We start from the raw sequence: 23,120 nt of genomic DNA, 5'->3' as shown, positions 1-23,120 counted from the left end.
GGGTCTAAGAAAACGCAAGGCGCCTGTGCAAACTGTGGACAGTAACGGGAGTATGGCATGTGTGTGTTATTATGTGGTCTTGTTCAAAGAGCGTTTTAGCTTGAGGTCTTCTTGGTATGCTGGGGTATGCATGTTTCCACTCTGCATGGCTGCAGTACAGCCACAGCACAATAGGGCATTGTCATGTTACAGGCCTGGTAGCTCAGCAAAGGCATTGCAGTAATGCTTTGCACTTGAAGCCTCCAGCAAAGCCATTGAAGCTGGCAGAAGTCGTTTCACAGGCTTGGCACAGCATGGTTAAATAGCCATTCCCATAGGAAGGCTTCAAAGAATAGCACAAGATTTGGTAACTTCTATTAGCTTCCTTTTATACAGACAGGAAAAAAAAAAGGCAATGAAGCAGAACGATGTTGTCTCATCAGAGATCCCACAATGAACTGTTGGCACTGAGGTGGAATCCATTATGGAAAACTGGTTCAATGAATATAAAGACCAAGAACAAAAGATCTACTTACTGTTTTAGTGGGTTGTTTGTAAAGTCCATGTTCTGTTAAAATAAGTCTCTTCTGCTAGCTTTTGAGGAAGGGAGTTACACATTTGTGGGAAAGCACACAGGAGGGACTAAAGAAAAAGCTGTGTCTCTAGTCATCTGTGGTCCCACTTCATAGCGTCTACGCAAGCTTTCTGTACCTTGTCTTTAAATCTCTACTTCTTTGTTCACACAGTGGCTTCTGAAAGGTTAATGAGTGCATATTTGTAAAGCATGTTCAGATAAAAATCAAATAGGCTGAAAACCATTGTACAGCTAAACAAATACAGCAACCAAGTGCTACAGTTTCTAAGGCAGCCATATTACTGTTTTACAAGTGGAAAAGGGAAAAAATAAGTGAAAAAGTGGATTTTTTGAGAGATCCCTAGACTGCTTTGCCTTAACCATAAGTTTCTTCTGGTATGTATTTTCCTACACTGGTCACAAAAGGCATATGTAAGAGGGGAACTCATTTACTGTAGCCAGATCAGTGGGTTCAGTTTTTGTTTCCCACTTGCTGTGTTGAGAAGAAAGGGGAAGAGAAAACAGCTCATGATATGTTGTTTGGAAACTATAGTTTATTGTAATCAGACAGCTCTCATGAAATGCTAGAAGCCTGCATCAATAAGTCCATTTCTCTTTTTTGTCCTAGGCTCTCCATTCATAAATCAAGTTCGGAAGAAGGCTCTGTAGGTCAGTATATTTCATTTTATTAGATACTCCTGTGGAATACTTAAACAGGTTTTGAGTTTTGCTTGTGCTGAGATGCGAAGAGCTGAGTAAACACAATGCTGGCAGAAGCCAGCAGCATTTGTGTGTGTGGGGAAGGCGAGTTTCAGCAGCTTGAAGTTTGACGCCGGGTGTCTCAGTGGTCACTGAGACTGCCCAACCAGCATTGACATGTGATAAATATGCATCTTTTGACTTGTATTGAATTTCAAATGTTGGCATGTTAGATCACTGCTAGCCTGTTTGTTTTTGTATTCTGAAAATTACCACCACCAGTGAATAACTGGTGGGGTTTTCTTGTTCATGTCACGCCATAGTCTTTTCCTTTGTTTCTGAACTATTTTGTATTTGTTTTCCATTGTCTTTCACTTTTTGGGATTCTGTTTTCTTTTTTAAACTTACTATAATTAGTTCATACTGCTATCCTAACGTTAGTTGAGCTGATACAATTCTGAACAAATTTTATTTTGCTCATTGGAGAGGAAAAGAAAAACTGGGAGGTTTTTTTGTTTGTTTCTTTTTAATGTTTTCCTAGGGACATTTCCACACAGTCTGTACTTGAGCTGTGTTTCAGAGTCAGTAAATCCAGCACTAGGTCTTCTGGGGCAGGATCCAAAATACTACAATCACATGCTGAAACTCAGTGCACAGTATAAACTGTGTTCCTTTGAGTTTTCCAAAAGCATGAGGTCTGATGCAGCTGTTTATCAGTAGCATTTCTGCTAGATGAGGCACAATATGTTCTCTTGTAGGTGGCATTAATTTTATAGCATGTGCCCTGGTTATTTCATTAAACAAAGTTATATGCCCTACATTGAGCCAGATACTATTTCTTTTTTAGAACAAATGATTTACTGCTGGATCATCAAGCCATATGCAGATCTGACATTAATGGACCTGGAGATCCAACCTTGCACTATCCAGGCGTACAAAGAGTCAGATATAGCTGATGGTCTTACACGATTTCTCATGCCAAGTAGTAGAATGTGTGTGTTTGTGCGTATGTGTGTTTCTATTTGTGTGCATTTATATATATGTATATACAAAGAAAGTATTTTCTGTATAGATAAGCATACTTCACACACATATTGGAAAAATAGTTATCTGAATTGTGGCTTAGGCTGCATAATTGTGGTTCAGTTAAAGAGAATAAACAACAAAATACTTCAAAAACACTTCCATACTTGACATTAACAGCTCAACAGATATCAAAATGAATGTAAAATATTTTCTGTTTGTAATTCAAAATATGTAAGTTACTGGCTTATCTCAGTCCTCTATAGCATTGGCAATTATAACAGAATGTGCATTTCCCTGAAATAGCTACATCAGCATAGTTCTAGTACAGAATACATCAAGAAAAAGAAATAAAAAAATAGATATTTTTATTCTTGCTTTTACATAGAAAATACAGCTTAATGCTTGAAAATTTTCTAGCATTCACTAACTAATGTTTCTTTCTGAAAATCTTTTTCCCTTTCCTCTCCCCCTCCCTCCCCACCTTCCTTTTAGGGAAAGCAGACTGGAAAAAGAAAAATAAGTTTTTTTGGCAGAATTTCCGAAAGAACCAGAAAGGACTAATGAGGCAGACTTCAAAAGGTAAATCTGTTTTTGTGACACACAACCTATCCATATAAAATAGAAGGAGCCAGCATCACAAATGGGTAATAATTCATTTACAATAGTGTGGCAGTTAGATCTGGGAGTATGACAGGTTTGGTTCATTGTGACAGAGCTCAGAAAGAAGAGTCACATTTTGTGAGACTACGGACATGCAGACATGAGGCTGGGATGCCTTCAGTCCTGACTGTCAGTAATAGCACATGCACTAAGCGATGCAGTTAATGTGTATTTATAAGTAATATCTGTAAATTAATGAGATGCCCTCCCCCCCCCCCCCCATCCTGCCTTGATGAGAGAAGTACTTATCTTAGACATTTCTCCTTTCTTTGGCATTTGGTTGCTTTGAATCCAACCTCTCATTGTACAAGACACTACACAAAGGAGTAGTAAAAGTGCATCTGGTGATTCATACAAATCAGGATCAATGCCACTTAAATGGTCAGGTGTCTTTCTCTAGTTCTTCTCCAGAAGATACAGCTGTGCATTGCTTTAAGTATTTCTCTTCACACATAAAAGTTTCTGTTTCCCCATGAGTATCTGGTAGATCCTTGTGTTGCGAACAGATGCTTCTCCACATCACTATGTCTGTGTTCAAACAGATAGTGGAAGATGACAGAAGCCTACTTAGGAGGTTGAAAAGGGGTGCATTTACACTCTCAGTTAAATGTGGGTTCTTGCTTGCTCTCAAGGCAAGTTCTAGTGTCTAGTTCAGCATGCCCGTGTTGACATGCCAAGCAAGTGCCAAAAGGAGAGGTCCTGGTGGTAAAAGTGCAAATACATCCAGCATCATATGTCAGCACAGTGGCTGATTAGGTTAGATAGCATGGGTAGATAAGGGGACATGGCCACTCTGCAGCAGAGAGCTACAAGGGCCCAGAACACCATTCCTGAAAGGGCTTCCCATCCACTCTGGCAGTGACTACAATATTCCTCAGGGCTGAGAGCATGACTTTTCTTAGCACCTTCTGTTTTGATTCTTGTCTTTGCAGATGACAGTCAGTTTTTACTTGTCCTTGTCATGTTCTCTTGCTTTCAGTGTCAAAGTAGAGTTTTCTAGCCTTAATTTACTTTCTTTTTTTTTGCTTGATTACTTCCAAATCATTCAGTCCTTTGAAATCATCATATAAGTCTGCTCTGGGGAGCCTCTGCTTTCTGGCCAGACAGATCCATATGGCAACCATATTTCAGAGCATCCACTAAAATCCAGTACCCCACTCTGTGCATGATCTCTTAGACGTGCCTGTTATCTCTGTGCTTTTTCCTGCAGGAGAGGATGTGGGATACGTGGCCAGTGAGATCACGATGAGCGATGAAGAACGGATCCAGCTCATGATGATGGTCAAAGAGAAGATGATCACCATTGAGGAAGCACTTGCTAGGGTATGATTATGTACATACTTCAGTATCCTTGAGAAACAAATTTTAGGATGTAGGCCATACCAATTGGAATTTTCATTTGCTCAGAAAACATAGAAGAAGGAGTAGAAAGCCTGCATAGGTAACATGAATGAGATAGCAATTTCTTTGTTTATGGGGAAGGGTGAGATTTAGCTCAACCAAAAATAGATGTCCTGTGCATGGTAAATTAATCGAGTCCCAAAAGCATTTGCTTCTCTTGGTTAGCAATAAAAAGTGCTAATCAGAATAAAACTGGAATTTCACCTGTACTAGCCTTTATTTACCATGTATACTCATAGTTTTCTTTAGTACTAAAAGGAATGCTTCACATTCTGCTGAGCTTGCCTTATTTGTTTCAGCATACATATATTTATTATTTTCCTGCTGCTAATGGCTGAAGGGCAGTTTGATTGAAGGCTTCCATTTTTCAGCAATTAAAACTTAAAAAAAATAATAAAGTTGAAGTTAAAATTTATTCTGCTTGTTTCTTAGCAAAAAAGGTGATGTTTGTTTTAATACCCTTCAAGAAAACATTCAGACATTTTTGGCATTTGACATTAAAATCCACAAGGATGTATCTTTTGATAAGTGCAGTGGCTGTCACAAGTGTCTCTTTATGAAATCTAAATGTTAATAAACCACAAGAAAAGTAGCTGTAAGGTATTGTATTTGTGCAGCAATAGGGCTGAGATTTAGTTGTTCAGGAGCCAAAATAGTGTGAAAGTTTCTGCACCACATTTGATTTTGTACCTTTGTGGCAAAGACTGTGATGAAACACAGGGTATTCTCTATGGGCTCCATTAGAGGAGCAGAAATCACAATTTAGATCATGAGTTGGCACTCCCAATAAATTTCTGTACTGACAAACTAAAATCTTGGGATATATTATCCTAGAATATAAAATTATGTTATCATCTGAAGAGAAGATTGCTTTGCTGAGAATCATGTCATGAAAAAAAGAAAAGCTAAATTCTTTAATTACCAGGCAGTAATACTGGGAATGCTTTCACTTCTCTGCTGTTGAAAATTTGAGTGGGGAAAGGTTGCACCTAGGCTGTATGGTACATATATGTACTGGTGCTGTTTCCCTCTAGTGGTATGAGCTACTATATGCAACTTTATTTATTAATATCATCAGTTCTTGATGATCCTTTCAGCAGTTTGACTCCAGTAAGATTGATTTTTTGTCTTAAGCCTTTTATTGGAAAAGAGAAAAGATGGTCTTTTGTTTCAAAATTATGGTTCCTAGTGATTGCTGCAGATCATTTTCTCTATGAAGGAAATTGGCAGGCTATTGTGATTTAATCTGTCTGCTGTAAACCATGCCTCTGAAATGGGGATGTGTAATTTATATTTTCCAGTGACACTTCATCAAAATCCATTATTTACAGATCACTTCCTTTTAAGAAAGAAAAAATGTCATTGTTAAAACTACTGGTTCTAAAGCAAATTAATTTATTTTGAACGAGTGAGACATGCAATGCAAAAAGTTCTGATTCTTTCAGTTCCACAATGATACCATGGCAGGGGTGGGGAGAGAATGGGGGGAACTGAAAGTGCATGAACTCTCTATTTTAATGCGGCCTGATAGTTTCTCCTCACTGGAAAAGCTTCTCTCTCTCTTTTCAAATTTCAGCTGAAGGAGTATGAAGCCCAGCACAGGCAATCGAGCACTGCAGATGCTACAGAGTGGCCTGATGGTTCTTACTCAACATTTGATGGGTCTTCCAATTGTAATGTAAGTACCTATCATTTTGATATAGCCCTCCAGTATCATTCCATATTTAAATTCTTCTATTGCAGTCAGAAATACCGTGATTTACCTGGCGATTGCCTTGTTAGCGTACATATAAATTGACCTTGTGATGCCATGTTCTGTCTGCAGAAAATATTTAACATGGATTTTAATTCTTTGAGGTCAGTTGTCTTGGACTTTAACAATTTTATTTTATGATTTCTCTATTTTTGTTTTTTCTTTGATCTGACCCTTTTTCACTGAGCTTTTCAAGTGCAGGTTATCCCAGGCAAAAATGCCAGTGTTCCAAAATGTATGGAAAAGGGCTTTTAGGTTGTTTAGAGGGAACTGTTTCACTCTACTGATTCATAGTAACTGAGAAGTTACTATAGCCTTCCTAGCCCTTTTTCATACATTTTAGATGAGGGTCTGGCTGAGTCCTAGCTACCTGCTGCTTTCAAACAGTTCTATCTCTGCGTTTGCTAAGTCTTAGCCGAGAGAGTTTGCAGCTTCTGCCAGACCCATGAGCAGTAAGGCAGCTTTCCTCCATCATTTTTACTTTTGAGCTGTGCAACTTCTGTTGTTTTTATGAGCACCAGACAGCTTTTGTATCATGCCATACTGAGTTAATTAGTTTTTCCTTCCAAATATCTTCATTTTCACTGAGTAGTTTATTCCACTTCATTTCTCTAATTAAAAGTTCACAGATAAATCTTAGAGAACACATTCAGCTGTCAAATCCAAGCTTTTTGTAACCCATGTAATTGAAATATAGACTTTTGAGACCATTGATTGATTTATTTATTTTATTCTCTATGGAATTTCCTGCTAACTGCAGCAGACAGTTAGCTTCTCCTCCCTAAATGAAAAGAGGAATGCTATGTCATTTTATGAGATGTTTAAAATATTTTGTGGTGGAGAAAGATTTTCTTGTTTGTATTCAAAAAAGAATATGCCCATCTTTAGTTAGATGGGAACAGAGATGGAGCTGATGTTGCCTTGATACTTGAGAAATGCACAAAGAACGGAGAAGGAAGGATCCTGACTCTTCTATGTTGATTGGTTAGCCAGCTGAAAGATTCCTTGATCTTCTCATCAGTATTTATAGCCTGAACTTTTCCTTCTTAAGAACTTTGGCTAAGATACCTATAGCGTAAAAGCCTCAAAACTCTCATTTTCTGTGCTCAAATCTCAGAAGGATACTGAATTTCTTTCTTAAACCTTCTGACAGTGGTTTACTCTTGTGTTGAAGTTACTGCAAGCTGTGTATACCTTTGAGAACTGAACATGACTCAGTATTTCCTCCCTAATGGAACTACTTGGCACCTTTTCTCTAAAATTATTTTCCTAAGCCATCTTTCCACTGTGAGCCAAGAGCTCTGTTGCCTCTCTCCTGAGTCCTATTAGGATTTGAACCATCTTCCTGCTAACTTCAGTGGGGGATCTCTAGTCCATTGTTGTAAGATACCTCTCAAGATTTTTGCCCTTGCTTCTCATTTTTATTCTGGTTATATTTAGCAGAAGCTGTGAAACTGCTAGGCTTCAAGGAAAAAGAAGATAATCTGCAGAAATGAAAGTTCATGTTAGAATGAAAGTCAGCTTGGCTTCTTTTTTTTTGTGTGGACAAGAAAGAAACTGGGGTTAACTGGGGTGAAAGACTTTGGGATATATTTGACGTGCAAGAAGGAAAAACAAACGGCACAAACTATCAGATATGGCTAGAGATTGTGTGTGTGTTCACCCGGACTATCTTGTCAAAGGACTTCTCTTTAAATCCAAAATAACAAGCTTTTGAGATGTGCAAAGATAATTCTGTTCTCAAGCCGTTTCTTTGCCAAATGGTTTGACTTTCAGTGCCATTTGTGTGATTTGTATCTGCGAATTTGGAATCTCAGCTCAACTACCCCACTTATTTTGTAGAGGCCATGAAGCAAAGGTGTTTTTCCATATATTAAAAACACTCTGTTAGGTAGCCCACTGATTTCTAACCTCAGAAAGTAATTGAAAATATGAGTCACTGAAATTGAAGTTTCTGGTTTGAATTAAAACTCTTTGGGCAATAGTTCTTCTAGTTCTGTTCACATTTTTTCTGATTTCTCATGGCCAAATTGTTACTAGGCAGTTTTTAATGGAACATTGTGATCATACTTAATCATTTTGTAAATATTTTGTAAACACAAATGATAAAAGCAAATCACAGGACAATTGCAGATTGAGAAAATTTAGGAAAAGAGTAATTTTTAGTTTACTTGCTGTATATTTGTTTTGTAACCTTGGGGATTTAAGAGGTGCCAGGACACTTGTATAATGACCTTTCCACCTTCCCCTCTACTTGTTTTATCTGTGTAGGCAGAGAGACATGCTGGTAGCTAGGAGAACTTGGTAAGATGGGTCACTAGTTTTCTAGTGTTTTGTGGAGAATCTTGATCTAGCTTTGCTCAGTGAATACATTTCAGGTAGAAGGAAAAAGAAAGAAGATATAGAATCTAAGCAATTAGAGAATCTTAAAATGAAGACAGAATATCTCAAGTGTTCTAAGGGTTTAAGTACTCCATTGCTTTCAAGTCAGCTCTGCCCACAGCATAAGAACAGCCACCTACATGATAACATCTAAAGGGTAAATATCATTAGTTGTTGTTGTTTTCCTCTTTAGGGGAAAAAAAGAGCACTTTTTATTTTAAACTTGTATAGCTGTTACGTGTTTATGAGTAACATCACTGGTGTTGATCCTTAACTCTTTTAAAGATTGATTTAAGGATTCTTTTCCCCAGCTTCTCCTTCTCTAAATTACTGTGCCAGGGTATGGAAACATGCATTTCATACCCCTCAAAACTAAACCCTAAAATGAACCACAAGGGATTGAAGGATCATAATGTCAGCAGCTGAAGAGAGGCAGCCTGATGTCATTACTCTGCTGTTAATTATATGTCCTGATTGTTGGCTCTTAAGAAACAAACAAGCAAAGACTTTGCCAAGTAAGTAGGTGACTCGGTTCTCTGCTGCTTTGGACCAGTTTGTAGCTTTCAGTCTTACTACAGTGGCCCTTTCGTTTCACAATAAAGTATGTGTGTTATTTATTTGCTAGTGTGGGAACCCATTTAAAACTTATCCTTTTGAGTCCAATGTATCAGAAGTCTAAAATGCTTCATCATTTTTTCACACATTTATTTCTGAATATTTATGTTTCATCTCTGTTGGAATGAAGGCTGCTCACAGCAACACTAGGCAAGCTTTCATTTGGCCAAGCACTGGGATGTGAAGCAGGTGCAGATTACAAATGGATCCCTTTCTGGGTTTTAAATAAGGGTCTATTTGTCCTCAGGAGTCAGAAAGTCCAGGGAAAAGAGAGGACTTCAAAATTGCATCACGTTCTTTCTTTACACTGAGGTGCCTTTTATGCTTCTTAAAGATAGATATTTGTTTGATAACTTTGGGGGTTGGAATTCTCAGTTCATATACAACAGGGTGGTTCATCCCCAGAGCCCACTGATACAGCTTCAGCCTGCTCAGAGGGACCAGCATTGGGAGGCTTCAGCATAAATCCTTTCTTGTTCCCTCTGCTGAAAGACTGCTAATTGGCACCAATTGTCATGTTTGATGCAGGGGTGGGGGAAAAGAGGGAAGCAGGAGGGAGGTTGTGGCAGAAGGGTGTATCATACTTGTGCTGCCACTGAAACAAACCACTGATTAACTTCGTTGACAGTTTCTGTAGATGCAAGTTAAATGAAGTTGTAATTATCTGTGGACAGAACTGTTTGGTTGTTCTCATCAAGCTTCTGTGTTTAGATTTTGATCAGCGGATAATGTTCAGCCATCCAGAGCCCATTAGTGCGAGCTTCCATGTAGCCCAGCCAGGCTTTGTTTGAAGGGTTCTGTTGGGGGCTGTGCTGTGCTTCCCCGAGACCTCTCCACCTGCTACATGTGGCCATAGCAGCCTCAGGAGAGAGGCCATAAAGCTTATGAGCAGGAAGAACAAAAGCAGCATTTCCCTCCAACTGTACAGCTTGCAGGTGGGCAGTGGGAAGCCTGTAGTGCTATTTTGCCTCCCTGACCTCCCAACACTTCTCTAGCCAGGACTGTCAACATGGCACTATTAGCACTAGGAAACTGGCACTCTGTTTGTTTTTGCTGAGGAGAGTGGCAGCAGTTGTTCAGACCTGGAGGTGTGCCATGCACATCTGCATCTGCATCTGCCAGGAGGCTGATGCTGGGGAAAACCTTCTTTGTATTGCTGCTTGTCTGTCTTCTATCAATCCACTTTGACAAATGGCAGCACATTGAGTCCACACAGTAACAGTTCTAGCCAGAGTGAGATAATATTTTGTTGCTCCTGTTCTTCATATAATTTCCTGAGTATATTTTCATTTACCAGGCCATTAAATTGGGCTGAAAGTTGAAAGGGTGTGCAGTATTGGGTTTGTGTTTGATAACAGGGTCAAAGGCAGAATAACAGATGAGAACGGTCGTATTTGTTTCAATCTGAGAGATGCTGAAGCTGTTGAATCAGGATTTAATTACCCATGGTGAAAAGTATCAGTTGTACAAAGCTGACCTACAAAAGATGAAGTATGATAGAATTATCTCTGACTCACCACAGTCATTACCGTGTTGTTTGGTAAGTGTGGAGAGTAGGAAGAAAATAAATAATTGTGGTATAACTTCCATAGCACCAATTACCTTGAGAGTAAATCTAAGTGTAATGACAGAATTCCACATTATTCAGGGTTATACTGTATTTCATTGGTTCAGATTCTGGATGCTTTCTAAATACAACTATTTTTAAATTGATTCTTATTCCCATTACTGATGGATTTTTAAAATATTTAACCATTTGTTAACATTATAATACAGGACTGTTATAGTAAACAGGAAAAGACCCTTCTTTTGGTATAGTCATTTTGACTTGTTACAGCTAAGCTCAAAGTCAATGCATATGGGGAATCATCTTTGGATACCAATGGAGACTAGAGTATGATATGGGGCTTTTTAAAATTTAAACAGTAGTGTTTAAGCTGAAGCAACATGGATGCTTTGAGCATATTGAGAGCTGTGCCCTGTTTTTGCTGTTATCACAGGGCTTACCATTTTTCATGGGGTTTTTTTTCCCCATTAAAAGATAAAGGGTGTGAGAGGATGGTTCTGTGTTTCTGTTCGTGGAGAGCTTGTGGCCACCTCCAGGCCATGCATGTTGTTAGAAGTAATGGAGGGGAGCTGATGCTGAGCATGGCTATGAATGAATGCAGAGCTTTCATCTTTGCTCTGAAGTCTGGTGACCCAATTTCTGTTAAGATTTCCTGAAAGGCATTGATGTGTCCCATTGTTGTGAGTGATATATTTGTTATTACAATCCAAGTTTCATTAATACTGTCAGTGCTCAGTAATAGTTATGATGAAGAAAGAGCCTACAGTAAGATATGGTTTCAAAATGATAGTTCTAAATTCCCACGCTATGTGCCTACCACAGGGGCCTGTCCTGGGAGGCATTGGCTGCCCTCCTTTTTCCACTGATCTCAGGGACGGAGTCCAGCACCTCTTCGTGAAATCTCATAGCAGAAGAATTACAGCATGTTTTCTTATTATCTTTCTCCCCTCCCTATCCATGCATAAGGGTTTCCCATGGGTATAGTAATACAGAAACCTTCATGAGAGAAACACAAATTGTCACTACAGTTCCCAGGGCACAATACAGTTTTAAGTAAGATCAGTGCTGTGGAGTGATGATAGCAGAGCAAAAGACCATCAATGTGTTTATATTTGGTTTTGTAGCTTTTTTGTAAGGAGTTTTTTTACATATTTGGTCTGAAATTTTCCAGAATGCTTTAGAATTTGAAGGAATAACACATTTATTTAGGAATAAAACTGTATCACTTCTTTAAGTATTACAGAATCACAGAATGGTTAAGGTTGGAAGGGACCTCAAAGATCATCTAGTTCCAACCCCCCTGCTATGGGCAGGGATACTTCCCACTAGACCAGGCTGCTCAAAGCCCCATCCAACCTGGCCTTACTTAACGTTTGCTTATTTGCTTTATTTACTATGCAAGACTTGCCCATGTTGTTACCAGATCCAGCTTGGCTAGGTATGTGTCCCTGGTGTGACTATACATTGTCACCACAGGATTGTACTGAGCAGTTGGCAGTAACATAGCCCAAGTAAACCTCCTGCTTGCTGCCAGTAGGAGTGGCTCCTGTGTATGTCAAGACTGAATGCAATTAGTCTGCCATAAGGTCTCTGAGAAAAATCTTCCTGGTATCATGAGTCAGAGAGGAGAGCTTACAGTAACGTACAGACAGTGACTGTAATTAAGCATGTTCGTAACCACTTCTGTTTTGACTGCATTCAGACAAGGCCTGTTGACTTGCTTTACCGCAAAGTGTTTGGCCATGCACTGGGGGAGGGTGGAAGGTGGGAACGCAAATTAATTTAATATTCATTCTAGCATATTACTTGGCTTTTTTATACCATTTTGCCCTTGGACAGCTGCCTGCTTTCTCTGCTTATTACATAGAGGCTGGGGGGATGATGGAACCAGGCTTTTCCTATTCTCCCCACATGCATCAACCAGCAGGAGATGCTGTAATCCATAATGTGGTTCCCTGCCCCCATCTTTTCTGAGACCAAGCTTATTAAATTGAAACAAAGCCTTGCTCAGTTCAAGAATTGGGAATCTCAAAAGCCATGTGTTTCACTGCCCTGTTTGGCAGACCCAGGCTGAATAATCTTTACTTGTGGTACAATAGAAAATTTTAATTGTGCTCCTGTTGGTTACCGCTTAGCCCTCTCCCTGCTGCTGGTGTTCTCTTCCTCACACTTAGGATGATAACATTCATAATTTGTTTGAAAATACTATAAGAATGTAATTTTAATTACTACACCTTTCACTATAGGGCTCTCATTCTCTTCTTTTCTTCCCTGCTATGAATCTCACTGTGTTTCATGTATTGTTGTTCCACCCTCGGTTTTTCAGAATGTGGGGAAATTGGTTTCCAGTGCCAGTGGTATACTTTATTCATTAATAGTACAGCCTACACCAAACAGTAGAGGTTCTCCTCAGGCCCTCTTGACCTTGCCAAAAACACAAGATGCAATTGAGAGAGCCTTGTTAGAGACCTTTCCCATGTGTAGAGGAATGCTATTTTTTATCAGGTACAGAATAATGTAATGCAGAGCTTCGTTCTACCACATATACCTGTGACAAGTGGTACGTGAGTACAGTTGTATTGTCATTAAAATTAATTGTGCCAATCAGTGAAAGGAATGCTCAGCCATGAGGAAATGTCTGACTTGCAGAATTATTCAAGTAAAACCTGGAAACAGTTAACATCTAGGAATTTGCCAAAGTAGCTACTCTAGTATCAAGACAGACCTCCGGGGAGAATTGAATTTTTGTACTCTTGTTACTTATGACAAATATTTCCCACTAATTTCAGCAAGCAGTGTCATCACCGGCTAATGTGTAATGTATCTTTCACCAAAGTAGCTGTTGGATGCCCCTTCGATTCCCTTGTAAGTAATCACAGACCGAACCCACACATGGTTACCTGCAGGGCTGACACTTCCACTGCACATTTTAGACTTACAAAGCTCCTACAATTCAGCTCTTGCATTTAATTATGTGAAGTGGCAAAAATGTTTATGACCTCTGTAATTTTGTTAATATTTGTAACCTCAGGTTATGATGTGGATTGTCACATCTGAGCTTTACAGCCTCTGCAAGGATTAGAGGTTTGCAAAACTTTCTTAATGAAACCAAAAACCTTCAAAACTCAATTTACAAAGCCCCAGACTTAGCTCAGTTTCACTCATGGCCATGAACTTTTTAGGGAATCTGGGATACATTTCAAGGAAGTAGCTGTCATGTTTCACTTGATGTGGGCTGGTATGGTTTTGAAATTGGAGAACTCTACCTGGTTTTATCTGAAGCTTAGAATTTTCCATAGGGTTTTACGTCAGAGTTTGGGAGCTAAAGTAATGTGAGGGTAAGAACCCAACTACAACACACCAGTTGATCTAGTTTACATAACCCCTAGGGAGTAGAAAAGCTAAGTATGGTCACTAGTACAAAGGTGGAGAAATTGAAAAAGGATATTTGGCTAGGTGGCTCATTAAGTCAGGCAGTTATCAAAGGAAGTAGATTGTTTAGTCCCACTGTGATTTCACTTTGTGATTGATCTGTGGCAAATCCAGATCAACTGGCCACTGATAGTCCTGGGTAAGGGGAATCTTTTCTTGGCTTAAAGAGGGTGCTGTTGTAGTATGCCTTTGCTAGTGCTTTCCACCATTGTGTAGCAGTACTTCTAATTGGTAGAGGTTTTGGCCCATGTTTTCTTGTGCTCTGAGAAGAAATGTCCAAGTTCTGGATTTGCCCCAAGGTTTTACATCCTTTAAGTATGATTAGGTATAGTTGACTAAAAGAGGAGTGCCAATTTACTTGAGCATCTCAGTCTGTTTCTAAGAAAGGGAGGTCTAAGCTCAGCCTAGGAGGAGAAGCTAGTAGTCAATGCTGCAATGCTTTATAAAGCCACAATGTGGCTAATTCTAGACCAGTCTGAGATTTCCAAATTAAACATCATTTGCCTTTTCAGTTCTTAATGATAGTTCTTTTTTTTTCTTTTCTTTTTTTTTTTTCACTGAGGCAAAGGGAAAAGAAAAAAAAGAAGGATTTAAGTTCACAAATTTAAAAGCATTTAAGCAAGGTTTATTTTTCTCTCAAATTAGCCCTTTATAAAGGGAAATTCTCAGGATGGCTTTTGGTCAAAAGAATAAAAAAGTGAAAATAAAAAAAGCCTGGTAAAGGGCTTAAGTTATATTTCCTATAGACACAGCCTCCACTCTAGCGGTCGTATTTGAGGGTCAGTCTTCGTCCTGGCTTTGCAGAGGTTCTCTGTATTTTTTTTCTTTCACTAAAATTCCATAGACAGTAATTAAGGAACTGGAGGCCAGCAAGAGGTCAGCAAGCCTTCGTCAGTGAAAACAGGGATTGTTTGCCATGTACAACACTCCCTTTTTTCCTTGTGGTGAATAGAAGATTTGCTTAGAGCTGATGACTTATGCCTTTCTTGCAAGTTATGCAGCTAGCGAGTAACTGGGAGAATCAATCAGTGAGCTGAAAACAGCTAATTGAGTCCAGCATCACGCTTTTTTCTTCTTTACATATTCAGCGGTGGAATCGGAGCCAGTTCGGTGTCTGATAATGTAACTCCAGAGAAGAGGCATTTTGTGCACAGGATTTGGAGCGAATACAATACTTAAGAAGAAGGGTCTGCTCCTAAATTTTAGGGTTACGAAGCTGACAGCAGTTGAGGACTCGGGGGGAATTACTCGAAACTGAGCTTTAGGCCTATAAATGCCGAAGCTGGTAAGTCACTGAGCATGTAGAGTGATGTGGAGAGGATGTGCCTCCTGTTTCAGAGAGGGAGAAAGAGAAAAGGCTTTTGTGGTTATTCTTAGGCACAGCACAGCATGCATAGCTTTTCTCAGTTCTCGTCTTCCTTTCCTTGGGCTTTTAAGTTCTTTTCTGTTCTATTTTCCTGTCTCTGACTTTATCCAGGCATCTTTAATAAAATTTTTTTTTAAAGTTAGAACGGACGGGGCTTTTGGCGGATGTAAAGCCTGCTAGAGAGAAAGAAGAAAGGACACGTGTAGCCACGTCTCCTAAAGGGAACAGCAAAATCTCTGCATTTACTATAGAGCTTGTAGTTCTGAATTGAGCTAGCGAGGATATGATATGCCCATGAATCTGAATGTGTTTTTTTGACCGACTTTGCTGAACAGATATTTTCTAATAGCCAAAAACATTGGCTGTCAAAAATAAAAATTGTCTGATAGCTTGCGCTTAATCAGATAATAAGAGATTTTATTTTCTCTAGTTTTCCCCAGAGATCTTAGTTTAGGACTGAACTATTACTGGGCATAAAGAGAACTGTAAAATTTTCACATCTCTCTAAATGGTTTCACACAGCTAATGTAAAAGTAGTGTATGTTTTTGTTTACAGAGCTGAAACAGATTAATCAGTTATGATAGCTTTAACTGGATAGTGTCCTAGTGTTTCTTAAACATTTTTATTAGGACCTGGCTAGCAAGCTTTGCCTATCTTGTGTTTTTTAAGAGCTACTGCTATAACCCTTATGTGTTTCCAAACATATACCTGCTGAAAGCCAGCTACTTACTTCTGTTTTACATTTTGCCAATTAATTCCAAGTACCATAATAAATGTTTAGTTTTCTCTGTCTCTGTGTGTGTGTGCTTGTGTGAAGCACTATTTCAAAGGGGGAGGTTAGGGTTGTTATTTCTATGGCGTGTGAAATGGGCTGGATGTTAGAGAGCAGCAGAGCAAGGCGTGTGCCCTGCCTCCAGATCAGGCAGCAGCAAAGAGTCCGTGTGAGAAAAGCAGGAGAGAAAGCAAGGAGGGCGCCAGGAGCAGAACTTTAGAGAGTTCCTTGAATATCAAAGAGCATGTGCTTAATTTCCTATTTGTTCCTGAACGTAAGGCTTTTTACTTTAATCTTACATACAAGATGATGCAAAGTGTGGCCTTTAGAAGTGCACAAACAGAAAAAGTTTTCCAAGCAGAAGAGATGGGAGAGGTTGCAGAGGAAATTGCTCTCTCCTGGATTTGAGAGAATCTTCATAGGTTTCTGGCCCCATTTGTTAGTGGTGATGAGCTGGGTGCTGGGGATGAACCTTGGACTGCCCATAGTTTTCCAGCCATGTGATACGTGGTGGCTGCAGTCCTCTGCATGCAGTCCTTGGTATTTCCAGATGCTGTTAATTTAGTCCCCGTTCCCCTGTAGTCCTTCACGCGCTTGTGCAGTCAAGCTCTCCAAGCTGGCTGGTTTCCGCACTGTGAGAGCATTGCAGATGTGTCGGGGATGCACTTGCTCCAAGCAGCAGAGGGGAAGGCGGCTCCACCCGGCCAGCCCCGCCAAGGGGGCCCTGCAGGCTTTACCGTGTCCCCAGCAGCCCGACCGAGCCCTGCGCTCTCCTTAAAGCGAGAGCAATTGCTGTGCATCAGCTTTGGCCAATTTGTTATGGTTTAAGGCTGTGGAGCCAGCTGTCTGCAATCTGATGTAATGTTGCCCTGGAAACCAGAAATGAAATACTTAAGCATTCACCACAGAATTACTACATACAGCATTAGCCAAAATAATTAAAAGTTGAGCCATATGGGCTTTCAGATGGAAAAATTTGGAGTGGAGGAGATTGAATTTAAGTTGTTCCTATTCACAGTACTGCAGATCTGCTTGTTTTCCCCTTGGAGTGTGGGGAAAGGCCTGCTTCGCAGTGTGTGAGATATGGAGGGGTCCTGGCTGTTTTACCAGTGCCTGAAGGCTTGGCCTAATGGGACAGCCATGTGCCAGGGGCCAGGAGGCATTGGCACAGGGGGTGCAGCATGGCCTCTTCCTGTGCCCAAGAGCCTCCAGCCTCTCCTCTTGCAGACTAGACTGTGCAACCCTTTTGCCGTGTTTGCAGAGCACTGAAGCACTTGTTAAAGGGGGAGAAGGTGAAAGGGGGACTGGCAGCTGGCTGGGTCAAAGCCCCATGCTAAGGGCTGGCTGCTAGAGCTGCACAGGAAGCCATTTGCCCAGCCCACCATGCACTGGGGAGATTGGGGTGATTTTCCCATCCAAAGTAAGGGACAGCAACCAAAAAAAGCAATTCAGTAACTGTGGAGGCAGGAAGGGTAGAGTGGGTCGAGGAAGTCAAAGCATCGAAGTTCAACAATTTCCAAATATGTTGCTTACAGCCTGGATGCTTTACATTTCTGTTTTCTGTTTAATAATAGCTGTAAAATAAAGCATTGCTTGAGCTGGAAAATTAAGCTCTGTTTCCCATGTGCAAAAATGGAAACTTTCAATAATTTCAAGGCCTTAAAAAAAATTTGTTTCAAACCCAGGAAGTAACTCAAAAGTAACCCTTTTTTTAAAACAGTTTCATGCTTAAGAAATCAGCATTATTTGACAAAGTTTCTTGACTACTGGCGTAATCACCAACATTTTTAGACTTTTTTGCATAAACTTATTAGCCATCCTTTTCCTTTACAGAAGATTTTCCGTGCCACATGCTACATTATATGATAGGAAATAGTATGATGGAGAGAAACTGACTTTATTTTAGTCACCCCATATTCCGGCAGCTCCTGTTGTTGAACATGAGCTGTTCTTGCCTCTCTCAGCCAAACACCAGCGCTAGGAAGGGTTGTCTCTGGCTTCAGAGGATCCTGGCTCAAAGGGTGCCAGGAGCCCTGAAGTGGCGGGGAAAATCAGCTGGCGCTTGGATTATGATGGGATCTTATTTATTTTGAAGTGTCATGGGGACCCCTTTTACCACCCACTTGGGTTTGATCTCAGTACCTTGTACTGAGGCTATTTTGGCCCTCACTTTCACTGTGGTAATTTTGAATGCAAATGTCAGACACTGTAAAAGCTTTTGTTGTCATTGTTGAGTCTTCATAAACCTAAGAGGAGCAGTTCTTTGTCGGATACCAGTGGTGCAAAAGTAAGACTAGTCGTTTATTCTTAGATGAAATCCTGGATGGGAGGACCAGGTGTGAGCCATTCTCTAAGTCTCAGAGTTTTACAAACAGTAGTGTCACAAATGAAGGGTGTACAAAAAATAATGAAGGAAAGCAATGACTTAATAGTAATTGCATTTAAAATAAACAGATCTCAAGTGCAGAGTATGTATGATGGTTGCTTGCCAGGATGTGCTCGATGGCCTAAGAAGTCTTGACTGAACTGATTATGGTTAATAATCCATTCATCATCTTATCTAAATATGTCTGTTTTGTTGCTTGACATGTCACTAAGTTGTTGCAGGCAAAATCTTTGAATTAATGTTCATCTTGCTGCTAAATTTATCTTGATATGAACAAGTCTGGTACTCCTCTTTACAGCCCTATTTTTCCCAAAGGAAGATCATTAGTTACCTATCCAGCCTGTACCCATAAGAAACGCATTCCTGTGGTTCTCAGATGGCAGAATGACAAGTCTTACTGCCATATATAGTCCATTTGGTATTCCTTGTTTTGGATTAAAATGAAGTTTGTGAGAAATCGGTAATTGTCAGTGCACTCACAGAAAGTGGCTGAAGTTTGCTCTGGTATGGTGCTGCTGGCCCTGTGAGGTACTTGCCTGGGAGGCAGTTTTTCAATGCTGCTCCAGCTTCTCTAGACACTGTTTGTGCCTCTCAAAGCATACCCATGCAACTGCTAATTGGTGTCCTGCCCCATGGAATCTACAGTTATTACCACATCCTGATATTTAAGTGTATTAGAAAAGCAGAAAGCAGTTTTACATTTGTTCTGTCTTTTATTCAACCTCTGGAAAAGCAGACAGCATTTTTACTGGGGAAGAGCAGTGAGTGGCTTTTTTCTTGGCTTGTATTTGTTGGGAATTTTTCTCTTAAAAGTTTAATTAAGGAGAAAGAGAAGAAAGGATGAGTGCACTCTGGAAATCCAGAAAGCTGCACCGACAGGAAGTTGCATGAGGGTTTTTAGAGCTGACCACTAGGAATGCGTCGAATTGGCTGGGACCGCCGGTGAAAACAACGTAAGGTATATGATCCATACCGCACTCCAGCTGGAGCCTGTGCTGCATGCAGGAATGTGCAGCAGCCACAGTGCCAGGGCTGTCCTAGCCGAGCCAGAGAGCCCTTCTGGCTTCCTCTTCCCTCCTCTTCCCTTCCCCCCACTGCCTTCCACATTCTGAACTGATTAAAACAGAGGAAGTAGCACGTTGAACGTTGGATCTGGCTCGAAAATCGAAGTCATCTTCTCGTTCACAAGGAATGGATTGTTTCAGCTTGTTGTGTCACTGCTGCTGGAGAGAGGGGAATTTTTTTTTGTCTCTGTAATGTTTGATACTTGAGGGAAAACAGCTGGAACTGCGCATACTGGATCAGATGCAAAACGAAACGGGATGCTGGGGAATATGGACTGCACTGTATATCTGAAAAGGTCAGAATTTTCCCTTGGTCAGTGCTGGAGGAATGCTGTGTCCATCTTGATTCCAGCCTCAAGAGCCTTCAGGAGGAGTGTAGGGAGCAGGGAGGAGGAAAGGAATATTTTGTAGCTGTGGCAGTTCATGAACGAGGCAGATGAGGTCTCCTCCTTCCTTTTCCTTCCCATCCCTTTCTTGTGCTGCTGGTTTTGATTTTCTGGGAAGACTTGGGGGGAGGAAAGAGAAATCGTCAATGACAGAGCTTCAGTTTGGAGAAGCTGTTTATAAGCAGGTTTAAACAGCAAGTTCTGGGATGCCAGACAGACCAGTGACTGACCCAAACCACAGGAGCATAACTGGTATGGTAAGAAGAGCCTTGGGAAAGAGCCCTGCCTGAAACGCACTGAGAGAGGACGTGGAAGTAGTTATTACACAATGCATGGGAAGAAAGACAAGGGCAGGAATGAATTTCAGTGCCTAGGATCTTACATTGCACAGATTTAGAAATCAAAATGGTATGTCATGCTTTCAGAAAAAGAAAAAAAGAAAACCCTCAGTAATTTAAATGTGTCTGTGTGACCTGGGTTGAAAATATAACACCAGCTACAGAGCTGCAGTGACACAGTGCAGCAGATGAGCTGGGTTAACTTGACCTGCAGGAGCAAGCTGTGGAACTACTACTTTATTAATATTCCCTTTGTTTCTTTGCCAGTCAAGAGAACAATCCGATGATGAAACAGAGGAGTCGGTGAAGTTTAAGAGGTTGCACAAGCTGGTGAATTCTACTCGCAGAGTCAGGAAGAAACTCATAAGAGTGGAAGAAATGAAAAAACCCAGCACGGAAGGTAAAAAAGCAATGTGCATATGGTTAAAACTGTTGTGTGTGAATACATGTTTCTGTTGAGAGGGAACAGAAAGTGGAGGGATGGGTGAGGGAGGGGTGGAGTGTTCTTAAGGGATGGTAGGAAAGATTGCCTTGTCTATGGTACATGCCTTATGCAAGTAATTGCATTTTGAGACAGTGGAAGGGAAAGTGACAGCCAAGGATGTGGTTATTGCTGATCTGGTATTTCCAGAGCAGCGCTTGAGAGCCCCTCATTAAGAGATTAGAACTTGGTTTATGTTTTATGCCCCATGCTGTGCAGGGAGTGAGACTAGGAGCAATTCCAGCTGGCTGCTCCTCAGGCGCAGCAAATAGGTAAGCAGAGTCACCACCATGTTGCTCCCTCCTCTGAGGCCTGGGATGGAATGCAGGTGAAACCCTCACTAGTTTTGGGAGAGTAGTAGCTAGTTGGTGATGCAGTTGCACCACGGCATCATCCTGTGGCAAAAGTACAAGAAACTCTATCAGATATTGTTGTGGGGTAGCAATGGCCTCATGTAATATTAATTCCTACTTCTGGGGGAGCCTGCATACAGTTTGGCTCCTGAATGAGCCCTGCTGCCAAGAGAGAGGGGGAGAAAAAGGAGGAGGAGGAGGGTGGGGAAATGGGAAGCACTGTTCAGCCTCTGGGAATACCATGCTGCAGAATTAACTCTGGATGACCTGTAACTGTGTGTGAGCACTCAGTTTAATGGAGCCTGAGCCTCGGGAGCCTTTGTGCATGGCCCTGCTTGAGTTCTCACTGGAATTGTAGGCATCTCTGTGTTAGTGACCTTCCCAGAATCACATGCTGATTCCCTTCAGCTTTGCAGTGAGCTGAGCTCTGTTAGGATTCCTTTCTAGTGCATTTGAGGAGAATGTGTGCATCTCCTTGGGTATGTAGCAGGAAGCTGTTGGCAAATTTATGATCTAGCCTGGCTCTTCGGTGGTACTGGCTGGTGTGAAAGGCATGTGTAGAGCTGTGCACTGAGCAACTTCTCTGTCTGAAAAGTTCTTGTCACCTTGTAGGATGAACATAAAGCTGGGTTGTCTTGAAGCAAAAACATAGGTTTTGAGACTGGCGAACACAACACAGCTATTTTTCCTTTGCTTTGAGGAAAGGACCCCAGAGAGGCCTGTTCTACTCCTTCCCTCCCTGGTGGTCTGGGAAAAGCTGCAGGGAGCCATCAGACAGAGGCCCCAGGGATGGGAGCAGCTGCAGGAGCAAGCAGCTCAGGGGCTGCTGTGCATGCAGACCCCTTCCTGCAGCTTGGCCAGACTTTCTCCTTAGCATGCTAAGTGTCTGTATTGTTCTCTGTACTCTCTCCTATGGTGCTTCACCTCCTTATTTCCTTTTCTCCCTCAGTCTTTCACTTAAGCATCATAGTTCTTTCCAGGGTTTTTTCGTTTCCACTGAGTTTTTCCACCCCTGCCCCCCACAGAAAAATCACCAAATTAACAATTGTATCCAAAAAAGTTTGCTTTGTTTCCTTCTATCTCAGTCTGCTACTTGTCTTCTCTGTTTTAACTCCAGGCTTTTCTCAATAAGTTATGTGTAACTCTGAGTTTGTACTTTATCTAAGGCTCTGGAGTTTCTTTGTTAATCGGGAAACTCTGTAGCAAAAACAATTACTGCTATATAACACATCATGGAATACTTCTGCATAACTTTTCTATAACTAGAAGGCCCCTTAAGTAGCCAAGTCTACGTTAGGAGTGACTTTTCTTTCAGGAGATTCTCTTGACACACAAGTTTTTATGTGACAAAGTCAAACTGCTTCATAAATGCTGTCCATCTCCATCTCTCTTAATGCAGGTTTGTATTCCTATTTGCATATGTCAGAGGGCTTGTCAAGATCACAGAAAATACTGTGGTCAGATTTGGGTATTGCTGTCTGGCATTCCAAGTTACCTGTGGTTGGTTCTTGAGCAGTTTGCTGCTGTTATTTGAGTCTGCATTATGAATGTAATGTGATATCCTGGATGGCTAAGTTTTGGGGAGTTGGCTATAAAATTTGATGGGGTAACATCAGTAAAATTTCAATAAATTCATCAGTGTTCAACAGCCTTTAACAAACTGAGAGTAGGCTTGGTTTGAAAACTGACATGCAGCTCCCCAGAAGATTCCTCATAGTCCTCAAAAATTTCTTCATGAAGAACAGCTATCCCAGAGCCTTCTCTCACATTTCTGCTGTTGATTCTGCTGTATACACATATGGATGATCTGATATGTACTAGAATGTGCCAATAGCCGAATCCATGTTTATTTTGTGTTAGCATGCTCACAGTGAGTTAAATAGCT

The 23,120-nt window shown here is 40.8% G+C and overlaps 1 protein-coding gene across 2 annotated transcripts in view; it reads left to right on the top strand.

The window, feature by feature from the left end:
• SASH1 (SAM and SH3 domain containing 1) overlaps nt 1–23,120 on the top strand; it is a 121,236-nt gene that overhangs the window by 68,087 nt on the left and 30,029 nt on the right. Inside the window, exons 5-9 of one of the 2 annotated variants that reach the window (XM_034060509.1) lie at nt 1,182–1,222; nt 2,780–2,857; nt 4,149–4,261; nt 5,916–6,017; nt 20,669–20,801. In XM_034060509.1, the coding sequence (XP_033916400.1) occupies nt 1,182–1,222; nt 2,780–2,857; nt 4,149–4,261; nt 5,916–6,017; nt 20,669–20,801 (467 nt within the window). Of the gene's footprint in view, nt 1–1,181; nt 1,223–2,770; nt 2,858–4,148; nt 4,262–5,915; nt 6,018–20,668; nt 20,802–23,120 lie in introns of both variants that reach the window. The other variant, XM_034060508.1, reaches the window with a different exon arrangement.

The sequence above is a fragment of the Melopsittacus undulatus genome, chromosome 3, assembly GCF_012275295.1.
Source record: "Melopsittacus undulatus isolate bMelUnd1 chromosome 3, bMelUnd1.mat.Z, whole genome shotgun sequence".
Lineage (NCBI taxonomy): Eukaryota > Metazoa > Chordata > Aves > Psittaciformes > Psittaculidae > Melopsittacus > Melopsittacus undulatus.
Note: the sequence above shows the minus strand (reverse complement) of the source record. Positions and strands in the feature narration are given on the sequence as shown.